The sequence below is a fragment of the Astatotilapia calliptera genome, chromosome 3 (assembly GCF_964374335.1).
Source record: "Astatotilapia calliptera chromosome 3, fAstCal68.1, whole genome shotgun sequence".
NCBI classification, from domain to species: Eukaryota; Metazoa; Chordata; class Actinopteri; order Cichliformes; family Cichlidae; genus Astatotilapia; species Astatotilapia calliptera.
Genome location: NC_137424.1, coordinates 56346395 through 56373967, shown reverse-complemented (window position 1 = coordinate 56373967; position 27573 = coordinate 56346395). Strand labels below are relative to the sequence as shown.

The 27573-nt window shown below is 39.5% G+C and overlaps 2 protein-coding genes and 3 long non-coding RNA genes across 7 annotated transcripts; 1 reads left to right on the top strand and 4 right to left on the bottom strand.

Annotated features, from left to right (window-relative positions):
• Positions 1-1121: 1121 nt before the first annotated feature.
• Positions 1122-4147, bottom strand: LOC113018245 (uncharacterized). Its single transcript, XR_013906249.1, has 2 exons — positions 3542-4147; positions 1122-1987 (listed from the first exon to the last, which is right to left on the bottom strand). It is a non-coding gene; the product is annotated as an uncharacterized LOC113018245 (long non-coding RNA).
• A 6210-nt stretch (positions 4148-10357) lies between these two features.
• On the bottom strand, positions 10358-12945 carry LOC145425506 (uncharacterized). The gene is made up of 4 exons (XM_080298613.1): positions 12699-12945; positions 11947-12002; positions 11480-11839; positions 10358-11300 (listed from the first exon to the last, which is right to left on the bottom strand). Exons 1-4 carry the CDS (start codon positions 12749-12751, stop codon positions 11143-11145), a joined length of 627 nt encoding a protein of 208 aa, XP_080154739.1. The 5' UTR covers positions 12752-12945; the 3' UTR covers positions 10358-11142.
• A 328-nt stretch (positions 12946-13273) lies between these two features.
• On the top strand, positions 13274-23361 carry LOC145425505 (programmed cell death 1 ligand 1-like). Of its 3 annotated transcripts, none has more exons than XM_080298612.1 (4): positions 13274-13485; positions 22044-22099; positions 22207-22566; positions 22692-23361. In XM_080298612.1, coding segments are annotated over exons 1-4 (570 nt in total). In that variant the 5' UTR covers positions 13274-13483; the 3' UTR covers positions 22844-23361. The 3 variants fall into 3 exon arrangements, with proteins under 3 accessions (XP_080154738.1, XP_080154737.1, XP_080154736.1); XM_080298611.1 differs by lacking the exon at positions 13274-13485 and adding an exon at positions 21303-21455 and having other exon boundaries at positions 22695-23361; XM_080298610.1 differs by lacking the exon at positions 13274-13485 and adding an exon at positions 21303-21455.
• LOC113017488 (uncharacterized) lies at positions 18011-18890 on the bottom strand. The gene is made up of 2 exons (XR_013906241.1): positions 18564-18890; positions 18011-18382 (listed from the first exon to the last, which is right to left on the bottom strand). It is a non-coding gene; the product is annotated as an uncharacterized LOC113017488 (long non-coding RNA).
• Positions 23362-23425: 64 nt separating the features above from the next.
• On the bottom strand, positions 23426-27127 carry LOC113018239 (uncharacterized). Its single transcript, XR_003271734.2, has 6 exons — positions 27021-27127; positions 25755-25902; positions 25561-25649; positions 25083-25390; positions 24215-24399; positions 23426-24121 (listed from the first exon to the last, which is right to left on the bottom strand). It is a non-coding gene; the product is annotated as an uncharacterized LOC113018239 (long non-coding RNA).
• Positions 27128-27573: the final 446 nt, after the last annotated feature.

Sequence of the window (27573 nt, the reverse complement as noted above, 5' to 3'; positions counted from 1 at the left end):
CAAAACTCTCAACATCCTCTGTGAACTCTTCATCAGTGATAAAGTCTCAGTCCTGTATCATGTTCATGAAGGTGTTGAGGTGTCAGAGTCTCAGGATGAAGAGTTTTCAGGACGAGTCCAGAGTGACAAAGACGCCCTCAGAGAAGGACAAATCAGACTTCAACTGTCCAGACTCAGGACTGATGACTCGGGTCTGTACCTGTGTGAGGTCAACACTGATTATGGCTTCAGTGTTGGAAGATGTCGACTCAATGTCACTGGTAAGATATTTTTTTAACACTTTGCAAACATTATTCAATTCAAGTTAAAACAAAACCTGTTATTTTGGGCTTGGTCTGTTTGTTTTTAGCAGTTTTTCATTCGTCCAACCTTTAGACTGTGAGTCCACAACCAGAGAGCAGAGAAAGCCAGCGTGGTGTTGGACTGTCACTGGTATTACCACTACCAGCTCTAGTGGTCATCTGCGCTCTGCTCTGTTTAGTTGGCATAAAAAAAAGGAAACAAACATTGACGAGTGTTTCAGAAATTAAACCAATCACCACTTAGAGGACTTTTTTTGGAGGATCAGTTTGAGCCCAAATTATTTGAGCTTTAAATAAAGACCCGAGTCACAAATTTAACCAACGAACTCTTCAACATGTGTTTAAGTTCCAGAAAGCAAATTATGAAAAAAATATAATCTATTAATTAAGTTCCTATTTATTGAAGCTTTTACAGGAGTGATAAATAACATTAGTGTAAACAATGATTCTTGTTTTACTAAAAAATGAGAAATCTTTGAACAGACTTTTTCTTCTGTGTCCCATCCTGTTGCTGCATTACAAGTTTCAGCTTCATCTCTCACCTCCATGAATACTAAAGACTGTAACAGCTGATTGAGAGGGTTACCGTTTAACGTTTTATCATTAAAATAAGTAAGATATGTGATGCGTACAAGGAAAATGTTTATGCAGACATATCACTGCTGTAATAATGTTTACATTGTAAATAAAATCATTTGTATTAGAGAAGTTCTTATTTTTGTGTTTTCATTTATTTATTTTTAAACAAGTGGAAAAACAAAAAAGAGTTTACAATCAACACACAAAACAACTTCATTAACACCAGGGCTCCGTCCCGTCTGGGTTTATTCCACCTTTATTAAAAAGACAAACATGTTTTTACTTTCTGTAGTCAGACTTTATTTTCAGCATCAGTTACTGAGTGTGTGGTTTCAGCCCCTCATTGCTTCATCAACATAGTTACTGTTTATTTGTCTTGCCATCCTGTAGAAGCTCAGAGAGCTTTGAAGAACAATGAGCAGCTCAGGTTAAACAGTCCTGTTACATCATGGAGATCTAGACTGTAAACGTTCCTTCAGAGTTTCAGAGCAGCATGAAAATAAAGCTGCAGAGACTGAATCTGGTGTTGACATTTATTAAACACGGTAAACAATAAGTCCTCTTTACTGTGGTTGGACTATTTCTGTGAGCTGATGGAGCTGAAGTTGGGATTATGCTGAGTGGATACAATGAGGCGTCTCTGAGGACACACAGCAGTCGATCAGATGAGTCCAGTCATTGCTTTACTTACTGGAGGTATTCACACAGCACAGGAATAAACTGTAGCCTGAGGTTTTACACACTTTGTATGCTGTGTGTGAAAAATTAAAAGATTATGTGGGTTTATAAAACAATCTGTTGAAACTAGTTCATTCATTTCTGTGTTAAACCAACTCCTAACTCTACAGCTGCTACATCACCACATGGATGAATGTAATCCAACACTGTCATCTGGTGATAATTAGTTTACAGTAGAGTAACTGTAAACTCATTAACTCAGAGTAACAGAGTAACAGGGTTTTGTCTCCTGGCTTTATTTCTGAAAACAATTAAAAATATTACAAGCAGTCCCAGCAGAGCTGCCAACACTCCCATTAAACTATAGAAACCAGCCATGCCTCCACTTTCTGCTGTTGTCGGTCTCTGAGGGTGGAGCTGATCAGCTGCTGTAAATGACATGAAAATATGTATCATTGATTGATTGACTGAAGTAAAATGTCGGTTACACAGAGTTACTCAAGTCATAATTTTACGTATAGATCAACATGACTCTGAGCAGGTAAGCTACATCAGGGCTACTTCATAGACTGTATATAAAAGATGGAGTCAGTCACCATAACGTCCTACATTGTTTAATGAAGCCATGATTAGTATTGTTTTCTTATGGTCATCTTGATGTTTCCACGTGATGAGCAGGAGGTGAATCTGAGTGAGAAACTGAGGAAACCTGAACATGAATGAAATGAACCTCTTGTTTTATTCGGTTTGAGTTCAGCAGCAGATCTACTCTGCTGTGTTTAGACTAACAGATAAAAAAAAATGTGTTTAACTGGTGAAACAGTCTGAGGTTAGAGCAGCCGACTGATGTCTGCAGGTTGAAGATATTTGAACTCTGAGAGAAACAGCCGTCTGTTTCTTCCTTTTAGTGATTGCACCTCTGATCACATGAAGACTGTGGGCAGTGGGACACTGTGGAGGTGGGCTGTAGGCTGTCCACTCAATCACACTTTAGTCATTGGAATTGTGTTTTCTGTGCTGCCTTTTATACTAATGTTCTTCTTTGCTTTTAGTTTGTGTAAGCTGAGCCTAAAGCTAGAGCAGAGATGTTTCCAATCCAATTTTATTTATAAAGCACATTTAAAACTACGGGACTGACCAAAGTGTTGTATAATAAAAAGCAAAGATGCCTCACATCAATAAATATAACTAAATGGTTGACAAATAGGACACTGAGGAGTAACTGGTGAGCAGATGTCAGAGAGCTTGAAGGAACATGTGATGTTAGGAGATTAAGGTATTTTTAAAAAGAGAAAACATTTTAAAATCAGTCCTAAAAGTCACAGGAAGCCAGTGAATGGAGGCCAGGAGACAGGAGGCTCCAGTTTCTGAGTTCTAGTAAGAAGGCCAGGTTTCAAATTTTGGACCAACTGATGGCATGAAAGGGAAACATGATTCACACCAAAATATACAGCAGTGTAACAGTCAAGTCATAATGTAATAAAAACATGTAGAACTGTAGAAAATGAGTAAAAGATAAGAAGGGATTGACCTTAGAAAGAAGTATTGGTCAGTAAAAACCCAATTTTATAACAAAATTAATCTTTTTATTCAATTTTAAGTTAAAGTCCATCGTATCATGTTGAGGTTTTTGAAACAAGGAACGGTCACAGGTCCCATTTTGGAAAACCATTAGAACTACTGGGTTTAAGTATCATGGCCTCAGTTGTGGTCTCATTTCAGTTAAAAAGGGGAAAAAAAGAAAAATGAAAGGGGAGAGTGGTTACTGAGATCACAGATTAATGGAGGTGCTTTGCAACCACACCCTGCTATTCACTAAAAAAAGAATTGAAGTCTTTTGACGTTGACTTCATTGTTCAGGCCCAGAAGCTATGGACATCTTTCATACACAGTCTATGGTCTGTTTTAACAGCTCAGTGGATCGAACAGTGAACACCATTGTAATAAGAGAAACTAGATTAACTTCAGCTAAATCAACATACCAGTGACGTTGAGTCGAGAGCTGGCAGAGCCGAAGCCATAATCAGTGTTGACCTCACACAGGTACAGACCCGAGTCATCAGTCCTGAGTCTGGACAGCTGCAGTCTGATTCGTCCTTCTCTGAGGGCGTCTTTGTCACTCTGGACTCGTCCTGAAAACTTTTCACCCTGAGATTCTGACACCTCAACACCTTCATGAACCTGATACAGGACTGAGGATATACGACTGATAAAAAGTTCACAGAGGATGTTGAGAGTTTTGGTGGATCTGTCAGGTTTGGTGGTGAACGTCCACTCCAGTGTGATGTTGTGGTTCTCCTCTGCCTGATAGGAGGTCTGTGTCACATTGACTACAAATGATCCTGTTGAGGAGACAGAGAGGGAAAGAGAGGAGCAGACACACTGAGAACTGGAACAAATCTGTTGTTGAGCTTTATTTGGAGTTCATAAAGTGAAGCTGTAAACTAACCAGAGACACATGAGGTGAGGATGATGAGCAGCAGGATCCTGCAGATCATCTTCTCCATGTGAGAGGAGACAGAGGTGAAGAGTCCTCAACACATGAGGTCAAAGGTCAGTCAGTACAGCTAGAAGAAGGAAAATCTACAGTGTTCAATATATCCTCTACTGTAGAGCAGCATGTTCTATTATGGATGAAGTGTGCAGAGGTTTATCCAAGCTGACAGCAAAATATAGTGAAATCAGAAATGATGAGAGCCAAAGGAGGAGCACTGGAGAGGCAGCCTCACCACCCTCCTAGAAAAGAGCTGAGGAGAGCCCCTGACAGCGTGGGGAGTGGGGGGCCACCCAGCAGCCATGGTGCAGAATCCACAGGGGGCTGGGGAGACATGCCCACAGGCTCCACCAGCAGCTGGCCAGAACAGACTGAGTCCCCGGATTCAGAGACCTGAGAGCCGGGGACCCTCCACTCTCTGCAAGGGGCCTGGCCATGCCATGGGTGCCAGGCCCCACCGAGCAGCCACTGGGAGTGTGCCAGTACATACCTGAGCACCCAGCCTCGCACACCGAGAACCACCTACGCACTGACGTCAGAGGGCATCAGCCAATGGCAGGGAGTGTGGTGGTGGGGAGATAAGCCCCCACATTTGGGGATCACAATCGTTTTTTGTTTTTTGCTATAACTGAGTTATCTCTCTATAATCTCACTGGCATCTTCACCATCAGTAGACAGACAAAAAAAATCAGGTTTTGGATGTGCTCTCAGCTTTAAGCTGATCAAACAGCTCTTTAAAAGAAAGTATAAAAACAATTGTGCTCTGTGTTTTAGAATATATCAAATATTATCCAACACATGTTTGTTGGTAGCTACAGTAGTGTGCAAAAGTCTTGAGCCAGCTCTTACTTCTTTAAATTTATCTTCGACGGAAGCAGAATTTTTTCAATAATTCAAACAAACGCACCTGACTGAAACTTGTCAAGGAACCAGTTTTAAAATCTATCTTTAGGTACTTTGTTTTTAGAACCTTGTCAACCCGTCTTATTTCTGTAGTTTCATTTGCCAAAAGCTTAAATAGTCTGACAGACATGAGGCGCCAGCAAGAAGGTTTCCCAAAGAGCTATTGGCTAGAAAGTTGGTGTGTAGTGTGTCCTTAAAAGAAGAAACTGGATACATGGAGGACAAAAGAAGTAAAAGTCCTTAAAAAGAAAACAAATCAGGAAAAAATGCATAAAGAGCTGACATGGGGTGTGAGATGTTCATCTGGACTCTGGGAACTTGAGAAAACAAATGGAATTTGAGAATACAGACAAACCTGATTTTAGAGGGTTTCCTCTTAAATCCCTCGAGGCAGGAAAAAAAAATCAGAAATGACATCAGACAGAGACAGCGTCTGTATTTCACTGTAACATCAGCTGGTAAAATAATAACATTATTTTTAATGATAATGAGAGCAGAGATTTCACTTTAAACACTTTCAGAGACGTTTGACATAAAAACAGAGTTACAGATACAAATACTTACTGTTGCTGTCTGCTCTTCTTTCCACTCACATTCTGCACACACCAACATCCACGGACAGATTTCACTCACTGAGCTGGAGAGTAGAGTGCTGTTAGGTTATATAAGACACACCCAACACTCACCTTCCCAGGTGTTGTTTCGCTATGACCCTGCTGAGGGAGCGCTTTCGCTGTCTGCTGAATTTAAAAGTAAAACTGAGTGTGGAAAATCTTCAGTGCAGTCACTTTTGTGCTTTACATGCTGCATCCTCTAGTTCCACATTTTTGAAAGATGTCGTTTTTAAAGTTTGCGTGATGGTGCATAAAAACACAGTTGCAGCTGATTTGATTTTGGTGGCAATCGGGACAAAATTAGAACAAATGTTGTCGTCAGTGCTGGAGAAGTAAAGACACAAAACAGAAAGATGTCCTGGGTATCTTCATAGTACAGATCCCAGGAACACGTGGTGAGACAGGATGGTCCAAGTCAAGGTTTAGTGTCTAAATATGGGTGAAGTGAGGTGGATGGTCTGTAAGACAGCCTGCAGCTCATCAGTGTTGTTTTGGGTCTTTAACTTTATTGTTCATCTTTCATAATCAGTAAAAACAGTCTGACATATAGATCAAACTGTCAGTGTGACCAAAAGCAGCAGGTTTATAAATGTTAAACTGGACTGTTAGCCTGTTGCTGTGTGGGTGTTGATCATTAAATGATGATTATTACACTGACTACACAAAACTACATGAACTACCAGCTTCAACTGATGATTGAAACAAAAGGTTTATTAAGTGTATCCTGGCATTTTAATTTTTACTTTTAAATACTTTTTGTTATTTGTTATTTTTTATAGTTTTTTTTGCGTCCTCTGTAAATGTGATTCTGGAGTTTTGTATTTTAGGTCATCTGTTGTTGTGGGTCTTTGTAAAGATGTTCTCAGTTAGTTCTTGGTTTACTGGTTGTGGTGTTGTTTTACATCCTCGCTTTGTTAGCTCAGTGTGCTCTTTTATGTGTTCTTTGTTGTGTTATACTGTTTACCTGCCTGTATGCTTGGCTTCCTTGACTTCCTGGATTTGTGTTAATTTTTATAATTTGCACTCTGATTTAGATTCATATCAATGGCTCGTGCTTTCTTTGTGAACTCTGCAGCTTTGCATTTGGCTCCTAACCTGCTACCATCCACAGTATGACAGTTTTATAGCTGCAGTGTAACAGACCATAACAGCCTGAGAGCCTCGCTGCTTTTAAATGCTTTAAACAGACAAAAGTGTCAAATAAGTTGTGCACAAATAAAGAGCGGAAGTGGACACAATGATACAGTAAAATATAAAATTCTTATTCCTGCCATCTCCTCTTGTTTCAGCTGGTAAATGTTTATTCTTTTCAAACATTCGCTGCATCCTTGTTGTCCATGACTCTGTCCTGCAGCTGATGGAAACACCACTCTGTGGTTTCAAGTTTAAATGTTGTGAGTGATCAGGTAACCAGCACAACAAAGTCCAGTGTTCCCACTTTCACTTTGTTCAGATTTCCCTGCTCTGACTTGGCCTCAGGATGTCTAGGGAAAAGAATCATTTTGCATCAGCGGCCAGTCCTAGTGGATTTCCCCAAAGGAACAGTTTCATAGGACTGAGTTGATTTTATGTCTCAGTACTTTGATGCTATGTTGGTAAGATTATTTAGCACTAATTACATCCATCTATATTAGGACTTAAGTTAAACGACGTTTCTATTGTTTTTACTATTAGCAAACTTTGTGATGCGCTATGAAGTAAATTGTTGGTTGACAGTGACCCCTTGTGGATATTTTGAGATATTATTTGTGTCAAGTAAATACTGTTATTATGATTGTGTTTCTAGTTATCTATGACCATAATCATAGTCACACGTATATTGTAAAGCAATAAGTTCATGTACCGTTCCTGGACTGCTGCCATCTTTCTGACAGAAGACTTTATTCAGACCTGTAACCCCAACATCCCAAAATATCTTCTATAACTTCTCTTTTGTTATTGTCGTGTTTGTGTTTTCTGCACAGACAAATGTTTGCAGCCACAGCAGCTAAACTGTTTCTGATCACCTGAGAAACAAAAAATAGATTTCATGTATAAATCAGATTGTTTTTATTGATTATGACTTGAAAAAGGAAATTTGCAAAAATCCGATATTGATGAGCTGTAGTTTAGTTTGTACCAGATTCAGAGTCTCCATCAGTCATTCAGTTTTAATCACACTCAGTGATGGACTGCTCAGTGAGCTCAGGAACATTATCTGATGTCCTGATCATTGAACTTGATCAGTGATGTTAAAGCAAACAGGTGTGATCAGGTGCAGCTGTCAGGATATCTGGAGTCAGAATCATTTTCAGTTATTTCTCACGTTTCTTTCCTTAAATCAGGAGTCATTGCCTTCACCAGTGATCATGGACTCATTATTAGGTAAACTGATGCTCACCATGAAAAAAGTGACTTCTATAAACATCTGGAACTACCAAAACATATCATTGGGTATTCTTGTGAACAATTATTTGGGGGAATATTATTGTGTCGTTGGACTTTTGACTTCACTAAAGTCACAGTTCCTCCCAAATCCACAGGGCTGCATCTCTTTCTGAACTATTTAAATATCCAGCTCATCAAATTTACCAACACTGACTGTATACAGGCCTGTAGTGACAAATGGAGATTTTAGTATTTTCAAACAACATAAACACTTGAAAAAAATTCCAAGCACAGTTATGAACACAGACTTCCTTCACCTCTCTTCACTCATTTTTGGAAATGTCTTCCAAAAAAACAAATCAAAACTGAAAACACGGGGATCTCTCAAAGACTACTTCTGGTTTTCTGTGCTTGGGCTTCTGCATTTAATGAAGCAAAAACGTGTTGAACACAGTAGATTTGTTAAATGCAGCTCAACATGACTTCAGAGTGAATACTGCGAGGACTCCTGAATCTCTCTATCACACAGGAACAGTTTCAGGCTGCACTTTAATAAAGATTTAAGTCGACATGGTGGTTACCTTTGCATGATGTCTGTTTTCTTGTTCTCTGCTCTACAGCAGGTTTGATGTGACTCAGAGGATCAGTTTGATCAGCAGGTGTTTGATCTTTTTCCAGTGGAAGCTTTTAATAGCTAAAGAGGTGAAGTTGGAAGAGGCGATTCATTCTGATAAATGGCTTGAAATGGTGCCAGATCATGACCATCTATGGACCCGGTGTTAAGTGGCACAGTGGTTCAGAGGTAAGTACTGTATCCTGATTCTATACTGCTCAAAAAAAGAAAAGAAATAAAATACAGAAACTGTGAGGTTGACGAGTAGAGACAGAAATACATTGTACAGAAGGTTGACAGTCCAATATATATCTCCAGCTTACAGATAATCCTGAACTAAACAGAAACATCTGTGAGATGTTCACTATTGCTCAAAGTGAGAATAGGGAACAAAGCAGTGTAAACACACAAGAACAGAAGGGAACTACAGCAATATCTATTTGACTCTGAGCTGCTCTCCATTTTAAGTAAGGCCCTGTGCTTGGTCCATCTTCCAACTTTTCTGGGATCTCCAGAAAAATAGAACATTGTCTTCTGGTTGTATTTGTGTTGTTAGTTGTGTTACTGACTCACAGTGTTCCCTGCAGAGCTCACAGACAGAGGAGAGATTTTCACGGAGTAAATACAGAAATGTATTCACAAACAAAGAAACATTTCTTGTCATTTTTCCAGACTTGTTTGAAAATGTTTGATTCCAGATGAATCGACTCTTGTGTTTCCTCCTTTTACTGTTCATGAATCAAAGCTGCTCATCTTTTCTGTTCTTTTGTTTCTGATCAGAATATAAGATCATGTCTGTAACAGAGCAGGAAAAGTGAGCTTACAGCGCCACCATCTGGACAGACAGGCTCATATAAGCTCTAACTGTAGCTGAGTGTTGATGTTCAAACTGCAGCATTTCTGTGAGATTCTTTGAATGTTACTTTGTACATTTGGTGAAGCTGTTGCTGCTGTGATGCTCCTCCTCTATAACACTCATAAGTCAGCATATTACTGTGATATATACACTGTTTGTACCTGTTCTATTTATTTCCTGTATTTAACTTATTTAAATCTGTTCTGAGGTCAGATAACCGGTGGAAAACAGATGTGACGACAGAGCTCATATAAGATGCTAAAATACAACAGAAACATTCATGCCACTGTTTTACATCTCAGATGAGTAGACTAGGACATAGATGAGTCAGTAAAAATATAAAATACAAATAAAAGCTTCAGTTCTCTTACAAAGAAATGAACTGGAAGTGATTTTCAAAACTGATAAAGAAGTGCTGCCATGTTTCGCAACAATAACTAACGTTACCTGTCATAATGTTTTTAACCAGCTGTTGTTGTTGACTCAGCTGTCTGGAGACACCAGGGTCACATGTTTAATCTGCTTATTGCCACAATAAATAATTGTGATAATACTGAAACCTTTGTTAGAGAACTTACACTCACACATTTCTGATCATGAACAACTATCAGCAAATAAAGATGTCCAGTATTGGTGTTATTGAAGCTCCTCTCAGCTACAGTCTGATCCAAAGTGTAGATTTCTACAGCAGAGTTCTTGAACTGGATGAATCTCACGTTTGTTCCTGATGCTTCACTTTTATTTTTGTTTTAAATCCAGGCTGAACTTTGAACTACATGATGACACAACTCTGAGACCTGCTGCCTGCAGGACACAAATCATCGGTGGAGATTCTGAGGTCAACGAAATAAAAAATGGAGGCTGGGGGATGTTCCTGAATAAAGATAAAACATCCACAGTTTCATATGTATTATGGGAGAGGATGACCACAGCAGCAACAGCTTCACCAAATGGAGAAAATTGCAGTATTTATTGGAACTTCAATAGACATGAAAACATTTTTTCCTTGTTCCTTTGAGGCATCACTGCTCACAACATGCTGCTCTTTTTCTCTGTTACTGATGTATAATGTAGGTGTTTGTAGGTAACTGTTGAAAACCTCAGATCACATTTATATCACTTCAAATTTATACTGACATGTTTTAAATTTTTTCATGAGTTCAAGTTGCTGAGCTGAGCTTTTCAACATCTGAACATGAAGTAAAAATATTCTGATCATTTCCAGCTCTGAGTTTGTATTCTGTGAGTCTACAAGAGTAACTCTGAATGATTCACATGCTTCTTTATATTTATCTGTGTCTTTGTGAGGAAATGAAAAGACAAACAGCCTGAATGGAGGAAGTGAGCCGAGGAGCAGAGATGTAAAAATGGTTTGAGATCACGTCTGAGGAAGTCATGTGGAAGAAAGTCCTGTGATGTGATGTGTTCGCAAAGTATGACAAACATGTGTGTCCTACAGGTCCAGCTGACCCAAACACTACACCACCCTGTGTGGGGAAACATTCTATCACTATGTGGAAATTATCCAAAGTGATTTAAGAAACTTTTTTATGAACAATTATTACAATAGAAATGTTATTTATAAGATTGCAGATTATTTCAGCTGCATTAACTTAAATTCAGCACCAGGAAATTTAACATTTTATTCTACAACTTTTTTTCCGCCATTAGTCAAAGGAAGAGAGTCGTGTAGTCTTTAGGTTGAGGGTAACTTGTTGTTTTTTGATTTTGCTCTTTTATTTCCTTCCTACAATAAACCAAATGAAAGCAGCCAGCATGGCAGACAGAGGAGCTGTTAGTGCTGTTAGACCCTGTATAGTGCTCAGCATGGTTTTTCCGCAACTCTTTACTTCTCCACTCAAAGTTGATCTCTGAGGTTGGACCTGATCAGCAGCTGTTAAAGACCAGAATGGAAATGTCAGCCATCTGGACTTTAATAATATTAAATATTACAGTTATAAATGAATCATACAGTTAAAGCTTCATACAATCTGTTGTTCAACAGCTCAGTCACTACAGCAGTGATACAGATGTACAAAACATTACTATTATTTTTCTACTTAATCATCTCACCAGTGACGTTGAGTCGACATCTTCCAACACTGAAGCCATAATCAGTGTTGACCTCACACAGGTACAGACCCGAGTCATCAGTCCTGAGTCTGGACAGCTGAAGTCTGATTCGTCCTTCTCTGAGGGCGTCTTTGTCACTCTGGAATCGTCCTGAAAACTTTGCATCCTGAGACTCTGACACCTCAACACCTTCATGAACCTGATACAGGACTGACGATTTATCACTAATGAAGAGTTCACAGAGGACGTTGAGAGTTTGGGTGGATCTGTCAGGTTTGGTGGTGAACGTCCACTCCAGTGTGATGTTGTGGTTCTCCTCTGCCTGATAGCAGGTCTGTGTCACATTGACTACAAATGATCCTGTTGAGGAGACAGAGAGGGAAAGAGAGGAGCAGACACACTGAGAACTGGAACAAATCTGTTGTTGAGCTTTATTTGGAGTTCATAAAGTGAAGCTGTAAACTAACCAGAGACACATGAGGTGAGGATGATGAGCAGCAGGATCCTGCAGATCATCTTCTCCCTGTGAGAGGAGACAGAGGTGAAGAGTCATCAACACATGAGGTCAAAGGTCAGTCAATACAGCTAGAAGAAGGAAAATCTGTTAAATTAGATTTAAACGAATTTTTGAAACAGTTTTGTAGTTACAGAGGTTTTTTATTCTCTAGAGGGAAAAACAAGATTTGTTTCATGTGAATGTTCAGAAAATAATCAAGGAAAAGATCATGAAATTAAAGCAGCACAATTTTCAATATAGTTTCAAAGATAAAAGCGACATTATGAAAATTTGACCTTGAAGAAGAGGTCAGAGGTCCAAAGTAACATGATATTTAGAATATATATAGCTGTCTATACAAACAATTGAAATAAGAAACAGTTGTACACACACGAAGTTTGAGACCGGCTGTGAAAGCGGTTGAGATCACTCTCTGAACTCCCCCCTGAGTCCTGTCCTATGATAATATTTTAATTCAAAAAGAAAAAAAAGTTTTGATTGAAAAAGTCAGATTTTTCCCCACTTGAACTTTTTAGATGAAGCAGTTTTCTCAGATTGTCATAATTACCAACAGAGACACTGACACAAAGTTTCTCCTGACAGTAAAACTTAAACTCTTCTTCTTTTTGAACTCAGTCTGAGTAAATGTGCCAGAGACAGTTTGAGTTTGCTTACAAACACAGAGCATCAGGAAGGACACAGAGATAAAGATGAAATACTTACTGTTGTTGGTTCATTCTCGTTAGGATGATGTTTGGTGGGGCTGCTTTCCTCATAGTGTGGACACAAACGTCAGATACGACGCAGACCTGTCAGTGGGTTTAACGTTTCATGCATTTCTTCCTCTTTCAAGATGTGTTTAACAGCTGAGCTGTTATGTAATCTCAAAACTGTACAGTTAATATCGTGAAGTATAAATGTGGAGTTCACAGTCTGGCTGATGCAGAGACCATTTAGCCCAAACTGCTCCAGAAGACTTTCACAGTTCAGTAATATCCTGTTAGAGTCTCTCACACAGAAACACTCCCATTACAGAGACATTTACAGCCAGAACAACATGGCAGAAGCTGTTTCAGTGCAAACCACAGAACAAAAACAGTGACGGCATGTTTTACACCTCTGCAACACTTTGCATTTCACTTTGTGATGACTTTGACAAAGTTATAATTTGTTCCTTTAAAATGATTTACAGATTAAACTTTACTGACTTTTCATTCTTTAACAAAAACGATCTGTTATTAAAACAAATACTGTTCTACAGGAGGTTTCAAAATCTGCTGTGATGCAACAGGACTGAAGCAATAATCATCCTTCTCTCTTTGTATAAGCAGCTTTGAACTGGTTTTGTCTGCTGAGCTGATCGTGAATGATCAACTCTTCCAAACTATTTTATTATTAAAACAAAACAAAAATGCTGATGTCACGTCAAAGGAGAGAGAGAGAGACCTGATGAAACAGCTGGCTGAAGAAAACAAACCACCAACTAAAGAAGAGGAGACAACAGCAGCATGTATGTGCTTTGTCATATATTTGACTCTATTTCTACTTCCTGCTGCTTTATTTATGTCGAGGGCGTAGATTTGGTTTTGGCATTGGTGGGGACGAATGATTCAACCACCGAACCCTGCCCTGTTTTTTTTTTTTCCTTTTTGTCTTTGTTTCTTGATAAAAAAGGAGAAATATACTTCCCTGCATATGCTATTATACATGCTTTTAAACCATTTAAACTTAAAAGACATAGTTTTGTTAAATTTGTTAAATTACCATTAAACAAATGACTGACTAAGTATTTTAGGCTTTAGTTTACTTCAGCCATATTCCATATAAATCAGGTATCATACAAACATAAAAATAGCTTCAAATACAGTCATGATAATAAAAGAATATGACTTTAAGGACTTAACAACATTAGTTCAGTTATAGTGCACCAACATCTCTTATATGCATTTGCACTAAGGGAACACTGAATGACCTGGTGGTTTTTGTCCATCTAAGATGACCACAAAGTAAAAGATCTCTCGGCAAAATTATGCAACATTTTAGGCACTATTGCCCCGATCAAGTTAGTGAGCTGGGATGTTTTATTCTAAACATGAACTACTGTTACAGCAACAGACATGGACTACATGCCCCACACAACAACTCAATGTCCACTATGTGAAGGGGCCACACACATGCAGAGGAGAAAGAACACAGCCTCAGGGCTGTGTTCTTTCTCCTCTGCTCTTCTCCCTGTACACCAACTGCTGCACCTCCACCCACCAGTCTGTCAAGCTAATCAAGTTCGCAGATGACACCACCGTTATTGGGCTCATCTCGGACGGGGATGAGTCTGCCTACAGGAGGGAGGTTGAACGTCTGGTGACCTGGTGCAGCCACAACAACCTGGTGCTGAATGCCCAGAAGACAGTGGAGATTATTGTGGACTTCAGGAAGCACACAGCCCCACTCCCCCCCATCATCCTGACTGACACCCCCATCACCTCTGTGGACTCATTCCGCTTCCTGGGTACCAACATCACCCAGGACCTGAAGTGGGAGCCCAACATTACCTCCGTCATCAAGAAAGCCCAGCAGAGGATGTACTTCCTGAGGCAGCTGAAGAAATTCAACCTGCCAACACGGACGATGATGCAATTCTACACTGCAATCATCGAGTCCATCCTCACCTCCTCCATCACCGTGTGGTACGCTGGAGCCACTATCAGGGACAAACAGAGACTGCAGCGTGTTGTGCGCTCTGCTGAGAAGGTGATTGGCTGCAGACTCCCATCTCTGCAGGACCTGTACACCTCCAGGACACGGCGGCGTGCAGCTCGGATCTCAGCTGACCCATCTCACCCTGGACACAGTCTGTTTGACCTGCTCCCCTCAGGCAGGAGGCTCCGGTCCATTCGCACCAGAACCTCTCGCCATAAGAACAGTTTCTTCCCCTCTGCTGTTGGACACATGAACAATAACCGTATGACTGTCCCCACCACTAACACATGACCCTACGCTGTGTCACTGCATCATTTCATGTTTGGCACTGATCACCACCTGCACTCATGTATATATCATGTATATATCTATCTACTTAGCACTTTTAATTCTTATTCTCATGTATATATCTCATGTATATCTCATGCACATATCTTTCTTTCTACATAGCACTTTAATTCTTATTGTTTGCACTGAAGCACCGCAGCAATTTCCTAATGTTGTAAACCTCAACATCTGGCAATAAACCCCATTCTGATTCTGATTCTGATTCTCCTCTCGTTAACTGAGATAAACTGCTGGCATGTTTGTTTTACATCTTACATTTTACATTTGGTTTTACATCTATACTGTCCAGTCTCTCCTGGTGGACATGGCATAGAGCAGCATTGTTTAATCTCATTTGAGTCATTGTTAACCTTAGCCATGTTTTTAGTCTTGTGAGAGCACTGAAGCTTCTTTTAGCCTCAGCCGAGGATACTGGGATGATGATAATAAATACTAGTTAATCTATAGCACCAAATCATCAGTCAGTCACCCGTGACCTCGCCTCTTCACCTCTGTCCGAGCTACAACATGGCAGAGCTGCCTCTGTCACCTGATGAATAACAGTGAGCCATTCCACATACATGCAGTCACACATGTGCTTCAACTACAGTCATGAACCACCAAGTCATCATCCAACTTCACCTGTGATCTTGTGTCACCATTACTCTCTGAGCTTTGTGTTGGTTCTTCTGTCACCTGACAAATAGGACGTACATGACAATAAGAATAAAATGTGAAGCTGCTTCAGTGTTTCTGTCAGTTTGTGCAGATCTTGACTGCATTTTTACAACAATTTGTGCAAACTGCACTACAAGGTGGAATATTTGCGCAATCATGACTACCTCATGATATTTTGTCTCAAAAATTAACCCTATGAATATGTCAGTAACAGCCTCTGTAAACTAATATCCTGGCTTGCTCGAGGCTGCCGTTTTCTCTGACAGTTTCAATCAAGATTAGAAATGCTGCTCTGAGACTGAGAGAACTAATAGTGCTGCCTGTTGTGCAGTTAGTTTCCAAAACACGTTATTCATGGTTACATACAATTTTAGACTGATGTGGGCCAAAGCCTAGCATAGCCTGTAACGTTATTATGACGGACACATTTTATGAGTGAACTTGGCTTTAAGTGACTAACAGGTTTCTTTGAAAAACACTTTGTTATATCCAGATTCTTCCTCTTTGCTGCCGTCCTCCTCTCCTCCTCGCAGCGCAGGCTTGCCGCTGCTAAAACTAAACAGAGCTCCCTGAAAGGCACAGCCAATCACATTGGCCATATTTGTCACATGAGTAGGACTCCAGTAGAGAACTAATTTAACTCTTTCTGCACCGCTGGTTGAATGAGACGCTGACATGTTTTTTTTTTCTCTTTCTGTCGGGTTTGTTTTTCTTTACTCGAAGAGATCAAATTATTGGTGGGGACAATTCAATAATCGCTGAATATTGGTGGGGACATGTCCCTTCCTTCCATGCCAAATCTACGCCCTTGATTTATGTCTTCTTTATTTTTATGTCACGTTTGTTAAAAACATCTTTGATAAAAGCAGGTTCATCCATATTACTGCTGTTTTTATAATCACAATACTTTATTAATGCCTGAGGAATTTTATTATAGTTTTGATCTGTTTGTCTCCTGATGTCCCTTTTGTTTTATCTAGCCTCAAGTTTTCTCTTCTCTTTGCCTGTCCTCTTGTTTCTAGTTTCCTGTGGTAGGACCTGTCTTTGACCTCAGTCTTGTCTCCGTGTTAATTAGTCCGTATCTTCGGTCATGTTGTTTTTTCGCCTATTTCCTTTTCAGGTCTGTGTTTCTCTCATTCCCTCTGTTCTCTGTATTTAGTCAATCTGCGTCTCTGTGTGCGTTTTGTGTACTTCCTGTTTTACTTTGATAGTCACTTGTCTCGTGTGCAGCATGTTGTGTTTTGTTTGGTCGTCTCATTAATTAGATCCTGCTCTGCTGCGTTCCCACCTGAGGTCTGTTCCCTCGTTTGCTCTTGGGTGTATTTACAGTTTTTTCTGAATGCTTAAACCCTAACTGTGATTCCTGTAGCACAATCTCTATTCAGACTTATAGCAAAACCACTCACTGAGTTTGCAAAACTAAAAGCACAAAAACTGCTTTGCACTCAGTTTGCAATTTTGTAACACACACTTTGCAAAACTGTAGGCACAATTCACTGCACAACACTCAATTACCAAATTTCCAACACACTCCTAGCAAAAGTATACACATGTATGGCTATCATTACAGTTTTTGCCCGTTGCCTGAACACATTTTGCAAAACTTTGCTCATTGTGCCAAAACCCTAAACACAAGTAAACATGACACAACACTGGGAAATATACCATTCACATCTGCACCAAATTGAAACTCTACTCTCAAAACCTAAACTCTGCTATCAAAACCTAACATTCCTTTGTCAAAATGTAACTCTGTTGACAAAATGACACATACTTGCATCATATGCAAACACTTACAGAGCAGGAGGAACACACTAGTCTACTTTATATAAAGCACTGCAGTCTTTGATTTCCATTGTTCATTCAGAAGGCATATTTTCAGGAGACACATTTGCAAACAACCAAAAAAGCAAATAGACCTACTCAATATTGTACATTGCAGTACCATGAATTCAGATAAAGCAAAAAAAACCAAAACAAAAAAACCCCCATAATACAGTAATAGAAAAAACACTATACTGTAAACAAAAAATCATGACAATTGTGCATACGTGGGCTCATGGATCCCGCCGTCTGTTGGGGTCTGGCCACAGGACCTCATCAACATCGCAAGCAATGTCCTCTCCCGCTGGGCACCGGGGAAAATATCCTCTTCCATGTCAAAACCATCCATGGATTGCTGTCACCTGAATGTCGCCGCAGGCCTGTTCCATTGCCTGCAGAAGAGGCATGCAGGCATGTAGTTGGCGGTCATATACACGCCATCTCCAAGCCGAAAAAAATTCCTCTATAGGGTTTAAAAATGGTGAGTAAGGGGGCAAGCATACCACTTCAAGTTGACTTTGGTTGGAGAACCAGGCCTGGACCAGAGCAGCCCGATGGAAACTGACATTATCCCATATCACCACAAACCTGGGCTGATCTGGTCTGTTCTGTACAACTATATCATGGAGAGCATCTAGAAATGTGAGTATGTGTTGGCTATTGTATGGACCTAGTATTGCATGATGGTGCAGAAGCCTTCGAAGGCATATGGCGGCACATAATGTGATGTTTCCCCCGCGCTGCCCTGGGACGTGCACAATTGCCCTTTGGCCAATTACATTACGACCCCGTCGTCTTGTTTTGCTCAGGTCGAATCCAGCTTCATCAATGAAAATGTATTCATGAGGCTGTGCAGCTCCATCCATGGCCAAGATTCTCTGGAAAAAAGGGGAACATATCACTGTACTACAGTGCTACACATACAGCACCCTCACCCCATCACACAGGTACCTGTGTAGCTCTCAGAATGGATCCATGTGGTACTGATATGGTACATATTCAGCTGCTACTGGACTTCACCAATACTCTATTGTAAATGTAAGGGACAGTTACACGTACCCGTACATATTCAGCTCGAAGTCCTTTGACCCTGTCACTGTTCCTCTCGAATGGGACTCTGTAGAGCTGCTTCATGGTGATGCTGTGTTTACCCAAGATGCGTCTGATGGTGGTGATGCTCACATGGTCTATGTTGCTGAACACTCGCCTGTCTGCAAGTATTTTCCGTCGTAGCTGGTGGAGACGGATGGCATTGTCTGCCCTCACTAGGTCCACAACAGCAAGTTCCTGCCGTTGTGTGAACAGGCGTTGGCGTCCTCCCCCAGAAGGTCTTCGAGTCATTCTGGAGAAATACAACCACATATTGTCATCGGTTTCCTTATTTTTCTTACAGTACTTCACTGTATATACTGTATCATCCACTGTACAACACTGTACTTCAATATGAGTAATCATGGTATGTTTCACAGAAACTACCACTTTGGCTGCAAAAGGAGCATTAGCACCCTGCAATACCCTGTACACTTGATATGGTAACTGTAGAACAGTACTATGAAAACCATCTGAGTAGAGTAGAAGGCAGTGAGATGAAGACAGACCTGTTTTCTAGTCGGAATTTTCTTATTACAGATGCCACTGTGAAGCGGCTTAGATGTGGGTGGACTCTCTGCCCAGCTTCCCTCATAGTCAGGCCGTGGTTGATGACATGGTCCACCAAAGTTGCTCTTATATCATCAGAAATATGGGTCCGTGCATGGCCTCTTTGACCTCCTCCTCCTCTTCCTCTTGCTCTCCCTCCATCCATGCTTGCAAAGTTCTTGAATTGGCTAAACTGAGGGCTTTTTGTGGCTGGCTAATTGGTGTTCAGTTTTGCAAGTAAGTGCCTTCAGGTGTATATTTGAGTGGTTGCAATTACCCGATGTGTTTTGTATTTTGGATACATGTGTTTTCCAAATGGCACCCTGAAATTTCATTTTTGAACGAAGTGTCTTATGTATGAAATAGAGTGTAGTATGCAGGACCATGTGTGTTGCATAAAGGAGTAAGTGTGTTGCATAATTGCAACCAGAGTGCAAAGCAGCACTTTTGTTTAAGGTATGGGTACATGTGTTTGGGGTATGGTAACAAAAGCTTCAAGTTGTGTTACTTTAGTCTAAGCATGGGTTTATAGTGTTCAAGCAACGAGCAAAAACTGTAACACTAATTTGCCAACTGTCTGGCACACTTTCACATGTGAAAACTTTTTTAGATAATTAGTTCACTTTGCAATCAGCCTAAGCACTATAATACAGGTAAGCTGTGTGTGCGGAGTACAATGGAGGGAGCAGAAAGAGTGAGAAGTAGAGGAAGCCGAGGAAGAGGACGTGGAGGTGAAGAAGTAGGATGAAGAGGATGACAAGGACAAGGAGGAGCAAGAGGAAGACGAGGAGGGGGGAGAGGAAGATGAGGAGGGGGGAGAGGAAGGGTAGGAAGAGTAAGAAATAGAATTGCTGATGACATCAGAGCTACAATAGTGGACCATGTAATCAACCGTGGAATGACCCTGAGGGTAGCTGGCCAACGGGTCCAGCCTAACTCGAGCCGCTACACTGTAGCAAGTACCATAAGGACATTTTGAAATGAGAATCGGTTAGTACAGTCACTTCGCACAAAGATTTGTAGCACTGCCATATGCCAATGAGAAACACACCAATACCATTGATGTAAAAATACTGAAATTGTTACTTTACAGAATTGCTAGATGACCAGATGCTGGGGCAGAGGAAGCATGTTCACTGCAGACCAAGTAACCCATATAGTCATTATGGCGATTGCAAATAATCCTATACTTGGAAATAAACACTTGTGTTTGTTTTGATGTGTTTGAATAAACACCAGTACTTGAAGTTTGGATCCCTCTATGCTTATGGATCTATGACAGAAGTATGAGCTCAAACTGACATAGCCTACCTTGTGCACAGAGAAAGCAAAAGCCAGATGTGTTTTGTATTCATACCATCAGTGTGCAGTTGGCGCATTGTGTGCTTAGTAGATGATGGCTTGTGTGTACTGTTTGATACGGAAACACCATTTTTACGAAGGTGTGAAGAGTTAATCTAGCTGTGTTTGCTTTTGCAAGAGAACTACAATGTTTTGATTATTGGGTGACAGGTTTTCTTATTTGTGTGAAGAGTTTTGCAAAATTAGCCAATAGTTACAAAAAATGTGCTTAAGCAATCAGAAAAAACTGTAATGTCTGCATCTCCCTCACTTCTGTGTGTTCTTCCAGTCTGTTTAGTTTCTGGTGTTTCCCAGTTTTATTTTGTAATCTTTAATTGTAGCAAAAAAAAAAGCTACTTTTGTGGTTTAGTTTTAGGCTCTTTGAATTCTGCATTTTGGGTCCATTCGTGCCTGCCTCACACAGCTGTTATGAAATACAAACAGTAACAGAATGAACTAAATTAAGTAACACAATATGTTACAAAGTTTACAAAATATAAGAAATAGCTCAGTTTAAATACCCAGAAGGTGAAATATTTATGACTGACATTTTACTCTAAACTTTAAAACAAAGTTTTAAAGTTTAGAGTAAAATGTCAGTCATAAACAAAGTTTTAAAGTTTAGAGTAAAATGTCAGTCATAAACAAAGTTTTAAAGTTTAGAGTAAAATGTCAGTCATAAACAAAGTTTTAAAGTTTCTTGAAAAATTATGGGTAATATAAAGTTTTATTGATTTACATATTTGAGGTGACCTTGACCTGATTTTCACCAAAATTAAATCAGCTGAGCTGTTCTTGGTTTCTGCCATCACACAACATTTGAAAATGATACCAGTGGACACTGGACTACGAACAAACAGACAGGGAGACAATTGTAAATTTTAGAATATAAAAATTTAGACTTTGTGATAAATAATGTAAAAATTGTGTTACATCTTCAGCATGTATGTCAGGCATGAGGTCACCTTTTTGGTAAGGACAGCAGTTAATGGCACTTTTTCAGTCTGTTCATTCTGTTTTACTGTCAGTGATCTGTCAGAGACGCTGCTTCATTTGAAATGTTGCTTCTTCTGAAGATTTACATTTACTCAAAAGTATTTAGTTTCTCAGCTGCAGAGACGTGAAAATTATATGAGAGTGAAATTTTAAAAAAGAACCAAATTACAGACTTCACTTTTCCCTGGATTGATGCTCTTTACATGAACATTAACAAATGTTCCTGTTTGTAGGAGAAGTTCAGTAAAAAAATGTTTAAGTATTCATAATTTCCTTGTCATTTGACACATGGCGCCACCTTGTGTCAAATTAAAAACATTTCAATTTGTCGGAAAATTTAAAAAATCTAAAATATTTTCAGAGTAAATCAAAGTGCAGGCTTTTCTTCTGGTTGCTTCCCTTGTAGTGGTTTTAGTTCATGTAGTTGTGGGTGGGGATCACAAACAGGATCTGATGTTGTGATGAGTGAATCAAGTCAGACTGTAGATTTTCCTTCTTCTAGCTGTACTGACTGACCTTTGATCCCATGTGTTGATGACTCATCACCTCTGTCTCCTCTCACAGGGAGAAGATGACCTGCAGGATCCTGCTGCTCATCATCCTCACCTCATGTGTCTCTGGTTCGTTTACAGCTTCACTTTATGAACTCCAAATAAAGCTCAACAACAGATTTGTTCCAGTTCTCAGTGTGTCTGCTCCTCTCTTTCCCTCTCTGTCTCCTCAACAGGATCATTTGTAGTCAATGTGACACAGACCTGCTATCAGGCAGAGGAGAACCACAACATCACACTGGAGTGGACGTTCACCACCAAACCTGACAGATCCACCAAAACTCTCAACATCCTCTGTGAACTCTTCATCAATGATAAAGTCTCAGTCCTGCATCATGTCCATGAAGGTGTTGAGGTGTCAGAGTCTCAGGATGCAAAGTTTTCAGGACGAGTCCAGAGTGACAAAGACGCCCTCAGAGAAGGACGAATCAGACTTCAACTGTCCAGACTCAGGACTGATGACTCGGGTCTGTACCTGTGTGAGGTCAACACTGATTATGGCTTCAGTGTTGGAAGATGTCGACTCAACGTTACTGGTAAGATGAGTGAAACTTTAAAACGTGAGGATAGGTCATATTTTAGTTTATCTTTAGGATAATGAACTTTGGTGAATAGATTTTATGAACTTTCAGGATAAAATAATATTTTCTGTCCTTTCCAGCAGCTGCTGCTGAGACCAAACATCAAACTCCAACAATGAACCCACAGACAGAGAGTCGAGGAAGCATCTGTTGTGGGTTTCTGGGTGACATGTACACCTATGTACCTATATATCTATCTGCACTGAAGATATATACTGTAATCTTCATGTAGACTCTAAAGAACAAGCTGTTTTGCCTTCACCAGGGTTTAGGTGGCACAGTAAAAGGGCAGTTAATGCTGGGGAGAGTTCTCCCACACTCTTAGAAGGGATGTGTTAAAATTGACACATCATGTGTTAAATTTTAACACATGTGCTGCATCAGATTAGGGACAACACATGATGTGTCAGTTTTAACACAATTAATGTGTCTGCTCCTTTAACACATCTTCTGTGTTAAAAAATGTAAACACAAAGATGTGTTATTTTGACACAAAGATGTGTTAAAATGTGTACATTTCAATTTTTTTTAAAAAAGGAGAAAAAAGATGGGTATATATTATACATTTATTGAATTCCATTTTTTATTTGGCATATTATAAATCATTACAAAATGAATGAACAACAGCTGTCAGAATCTTTTCAATTAAAATGTTTTAAATTCAATTTTAGCCAAAGCTATATCACAATTTTTACTTTACAAAATCAAACAAAATTCATATCTGACTAGCTTTCTATCTCTCTAGATCATTAAAATGTCAAAAAGAATTTGAAAAAAGGGCAATCATATATATGATTGCCCTTTTTTCAATTTTTCATTTTTTTCAATATATATATATATATAATGTTCTGATATAATCCAGACAATACATGAATTAAAATTTTTAAAGGTAACAATTGTCATCTTCAACAAATTGTCAACATTTAACAAATGTGCAGTTGCATGCAAACAGAAAAACATACATTTTGGCGAATATAGCATCCAGGTTATACAATTTTGTACCTTGGGTTTAAATACGAAAATCAAAAATTTCAGCCAATCAGTTCATATTGTCTGACCTTTCCACTGCATAGGCATAAAAATGGTCAGTCCTGATAAGCAGTGTATTTGACAAAGATGCCAAATGAGGTTTCTCACCTCTGTGAACAGAGACTCTCTACATTTTGGACAGGTGAACATTTTACTTGCATCCTTTAATCTGTGCAATCAGCTCCAGTACTTTGGTTTTCCTTTGGGTGGACAGCGGCAGGTCATAGACAAACTCAAAGAAGGTGAAGACGGAGCCAAGTGGTGCTGGATAGGACAAGTTACATACCCAGTACAGTTTGAAAAGCTTATCCACAGCACACGTCAGGCCATCATTCAGAGAAATGGTTACTCTGTCATTCTTAGCAACAATGATGTACTGCCTGGTTGCCCTCTTTAGATCACCGATGCATATCAGCTGGGGTTGGTGTGTTGTGGATGATGCTTCAGGATCACTGCAAAGCGATGCAATACTTGTTCCAGGCTTGGAGATGGGGAAGATAAAGATAGTATTCAGTGAGGTGTAGACAAATGCTTTCCTCAGGTAAATACCGTGAGAACTTTACTGAATACATACCAGTGCAAAAAAGGCTGCAACGACTGGCACCAACTGGTGGGAGTAGGTGTGTTAACACATGGCGGGGGGGGTTTCTTGTTTCCAGGGCAGCTACTGATTTGAGCTTCGGAATGATACTGGCTTCCCATTTTCGCAAAAAGAGGTCCACCTTTCCTCCTGTAAGATTGCCAAACTCCAAGTCCAGCCTACGGAAATAAAAGAAGTGTTTAAGTTTAAAATGAAGCATTAAATACATTAAATCAAAAGTACATTCTGTCCATTTGGTAGCTGTATGGCTAAAATCAAACTTTACAGTATCACATTTCTGTTACCCATTCCACATCAAGCTTACCTACACAGTGAAACAACAATTTACTTGGAGTGGTATTTGAATACAAGTCCATTATTCCTTAATTTTAGCTATGATTTGGGTCCCATCAGACCCTGAGAAAAAATTAGGACTTTTTAGCTGATGTTCAACTTTCTAGCAGACAATTTCTTATGTTGTCTGTCTGCGGTTTGTCCTGTAGAGCTTTTTTGTTGAAAATAGTGCTGCTGAAAGCAGAGTTTCATACAGATTTAGGTGATTTTTTGTAGGGTTTTCACTTCCACGAGCAGCACTTTCTGCATTGTCATTTGATGTCCCTACTATTAGATAGTCATTTGGTGGTACGACTAAGATTTTGGACCATGTGAAAAGTGATGCTCATTGTAATCAGTGCGCAGGGAGTAATGATCAAACTCTGAAGTTATAAAACTTTCAAAATATTCACTAGGAGCTCATAAACATACCTCCAATGTATCGACTCCTGTTACATACTTTGTATGCAAAACACAACTGAGTGGAGAAGGAGTACATAAACCATTACCAGAGAACCAAGCAACTTACCAGACTTGGCATGTCCAAAAACCGTGGGTACTCTCAGAATATTCCAGGCTCTGAGACTGGTGTATGTTTCCTCCATGCCTGACATGATAATTGGAAGGTTCTCAGCTGAGGGCCGCAATAACTTGGGTGACCCACTCATCTGTGCTGCTGGTATTCCCATCCTCTCGCCTGAGCTTCTTGTCTTCACCACAGTCATCTGTCACTTTTCGCTTCTTATAATGTCTCTGCCCCTGGTCGAGATTCCGTCTAAGGTTGCGCAGTTTAGTCTCTAGGAATCCACAATGAGAGACTGGATCATAATAATGCTCCTGAGGAAGAAAGGACAGAGGTATATGGGTAACAGCTGAGCAATTTTAACTGAGAAAAAAAGCTCTAATAAATAATTAGATAAAGGTTAAACGATACACAGTAAGTGGGAACAAGTGCAATTTACAGTATGTAGTGGAATTTACATTATTAAAATGCTAAATTTACTTACAAATCCTTCCCCCTGTCCTGCCACTTAAGGGTGGAAAAGTGGTGAGGATGCTTTTTGCTACAGTTAGCTTCTCTGCACTAAGAGGGTAACTGGAAAACAAAGGTAAACTTTTTTACTTCTGTGCACTTCAACATTTTTAAAGGAAAACATTCATTGCAAAATTTTAACAAAGTACAGTAAAGTGCTATACTTACTAACCACACCTCTCCACCAAATCCCCAATGCAAGTCTTCACAAGGAGCCTCCTCGATGGCACCGACAGGTTTCATACTCCTTAAGAATCTGTGGGGCTTTCCTGAGTGACTTCAGGGGTTGACTTTGTTCTTCTGTGGTAATGGTAGACTGTGTAAAGGCAACACCAGACACTTTACCTCTCTGCAATAATCTTCAAAGTCATGACAGCAAATTTCCACAGAGCATAAAAGCACGAGTTTACTCAAAAAGCTGCAGCAGAAGAAGGCGGTTTCTTAACTACGTGATTATAACGCAATGACTAAAAGAAATTCTGAATAATAAATAAATTGATTTTATCTTCTAGTTGCTACTTGGTGAATAAATCTGATCCTGACTAATAGTGATGTCTGATGTCTGTGGCACTGCTGACAATAAGAATTTTTTTTTTTTACAAATTTCTTTCTCATCTATAAAAGTGGTTACAAGGACTTTGACAGATTCTAAGTTGTCATATGTGTGCTGAAAAAATGAAACACATGGCTAAATAAGTAAGATAATTTGCATGGTCAAGTTGCTGTTGTTTGGTTTTTTAAATAACACTGACTATTACTTCCTCAGAAGTTCTGCATAAAAAAGAAACTATATCAGAGCATGTTTCCAGCAATAAGCCTTAAAAAAGAATGTGCACATACTTTAGTTAATCATACTAGATGCAAAAACTGCTTTAACTGCTTGAAAAAATAATCATCTCTGTCAATATGAGGTATATTTCATGTTAAAGTTACTCAGTCTTTATTCCTATTCTCTGCTAGTAAACGAATGGTCGCGGTGATAACTACATTTGCTATATTCAGAGCTAAGGACAATATTGTCATTTTACTCAACACTGCTACGGTTAGGTGCTGACTCTGGCGTTGCTCATAGACAACATAATGCCTGTCGGAGCCGCTAGCCAACTACCACACTGGTTCTAAGAGCAATTTCTGAATACTCTAATACATAAATAAAGTAAATAGATAAATACATGAATAAAGTAATACATAAAAATACTACCAAAACACATTAACTCTAATGGAGTATGGCACGAAATCCAAGAACTAATAATAAAATTAAGAGTAGGATATGTTAGCAAGACTGTTACATTAAGGTTAGCTAGGTATAGTTAAGCAGTAATTAACTTAAACTCTAAACTCCTACATAACTCCTATATTTTATATAAATTCACATTCTTCCAGAAACCCGGCATATTTTCAGTACATTAAGATAAACTGGTAAATGATACTTACTGTAAGGTCTGACAACATACTAGGCGACGTAACCTCCATCTTTGTCTCCTTTGTCTCAGTGGCGCGAAAGATAGCGCCCCCTTCCCGCCGCCGGTATGTCATGTTGCTGGGCAGAATTTGTTTCAATTTTAAGCATGTGTGTTCTTACTCATTTCATTTTCTACTTTTGCTTCAATTATATTCACATGTTACGGTCAAAATTAAGCCTGTTCTTTGTGGATACTTATGCTTATCCGGTTGTTCAGTCTGACGTCACTAGCCGTGTCTGGGTCTAAACTCCGCTGCAGGTCCATATATCAAACGATCACTATGGGATTACTGAGAGTTGAAAAACTGTCTAAAGTCTTTCATCTTTAATAAAATGATCAGCGTTCTGCTCTACCAGGTGTAACAATTGAGTTTAACATCCAGGCATCCATGAAAACGGAATTTATGACATTTAACGGAGTTAGAAGTTAGCAGGGAGTTAGCTCGCTAGCTTCTATCTAAATACAATATAGCATGTCCTGACTGCGGGGTTTTGGAAACAAATTAAAACGTACAGCTCTGCTAT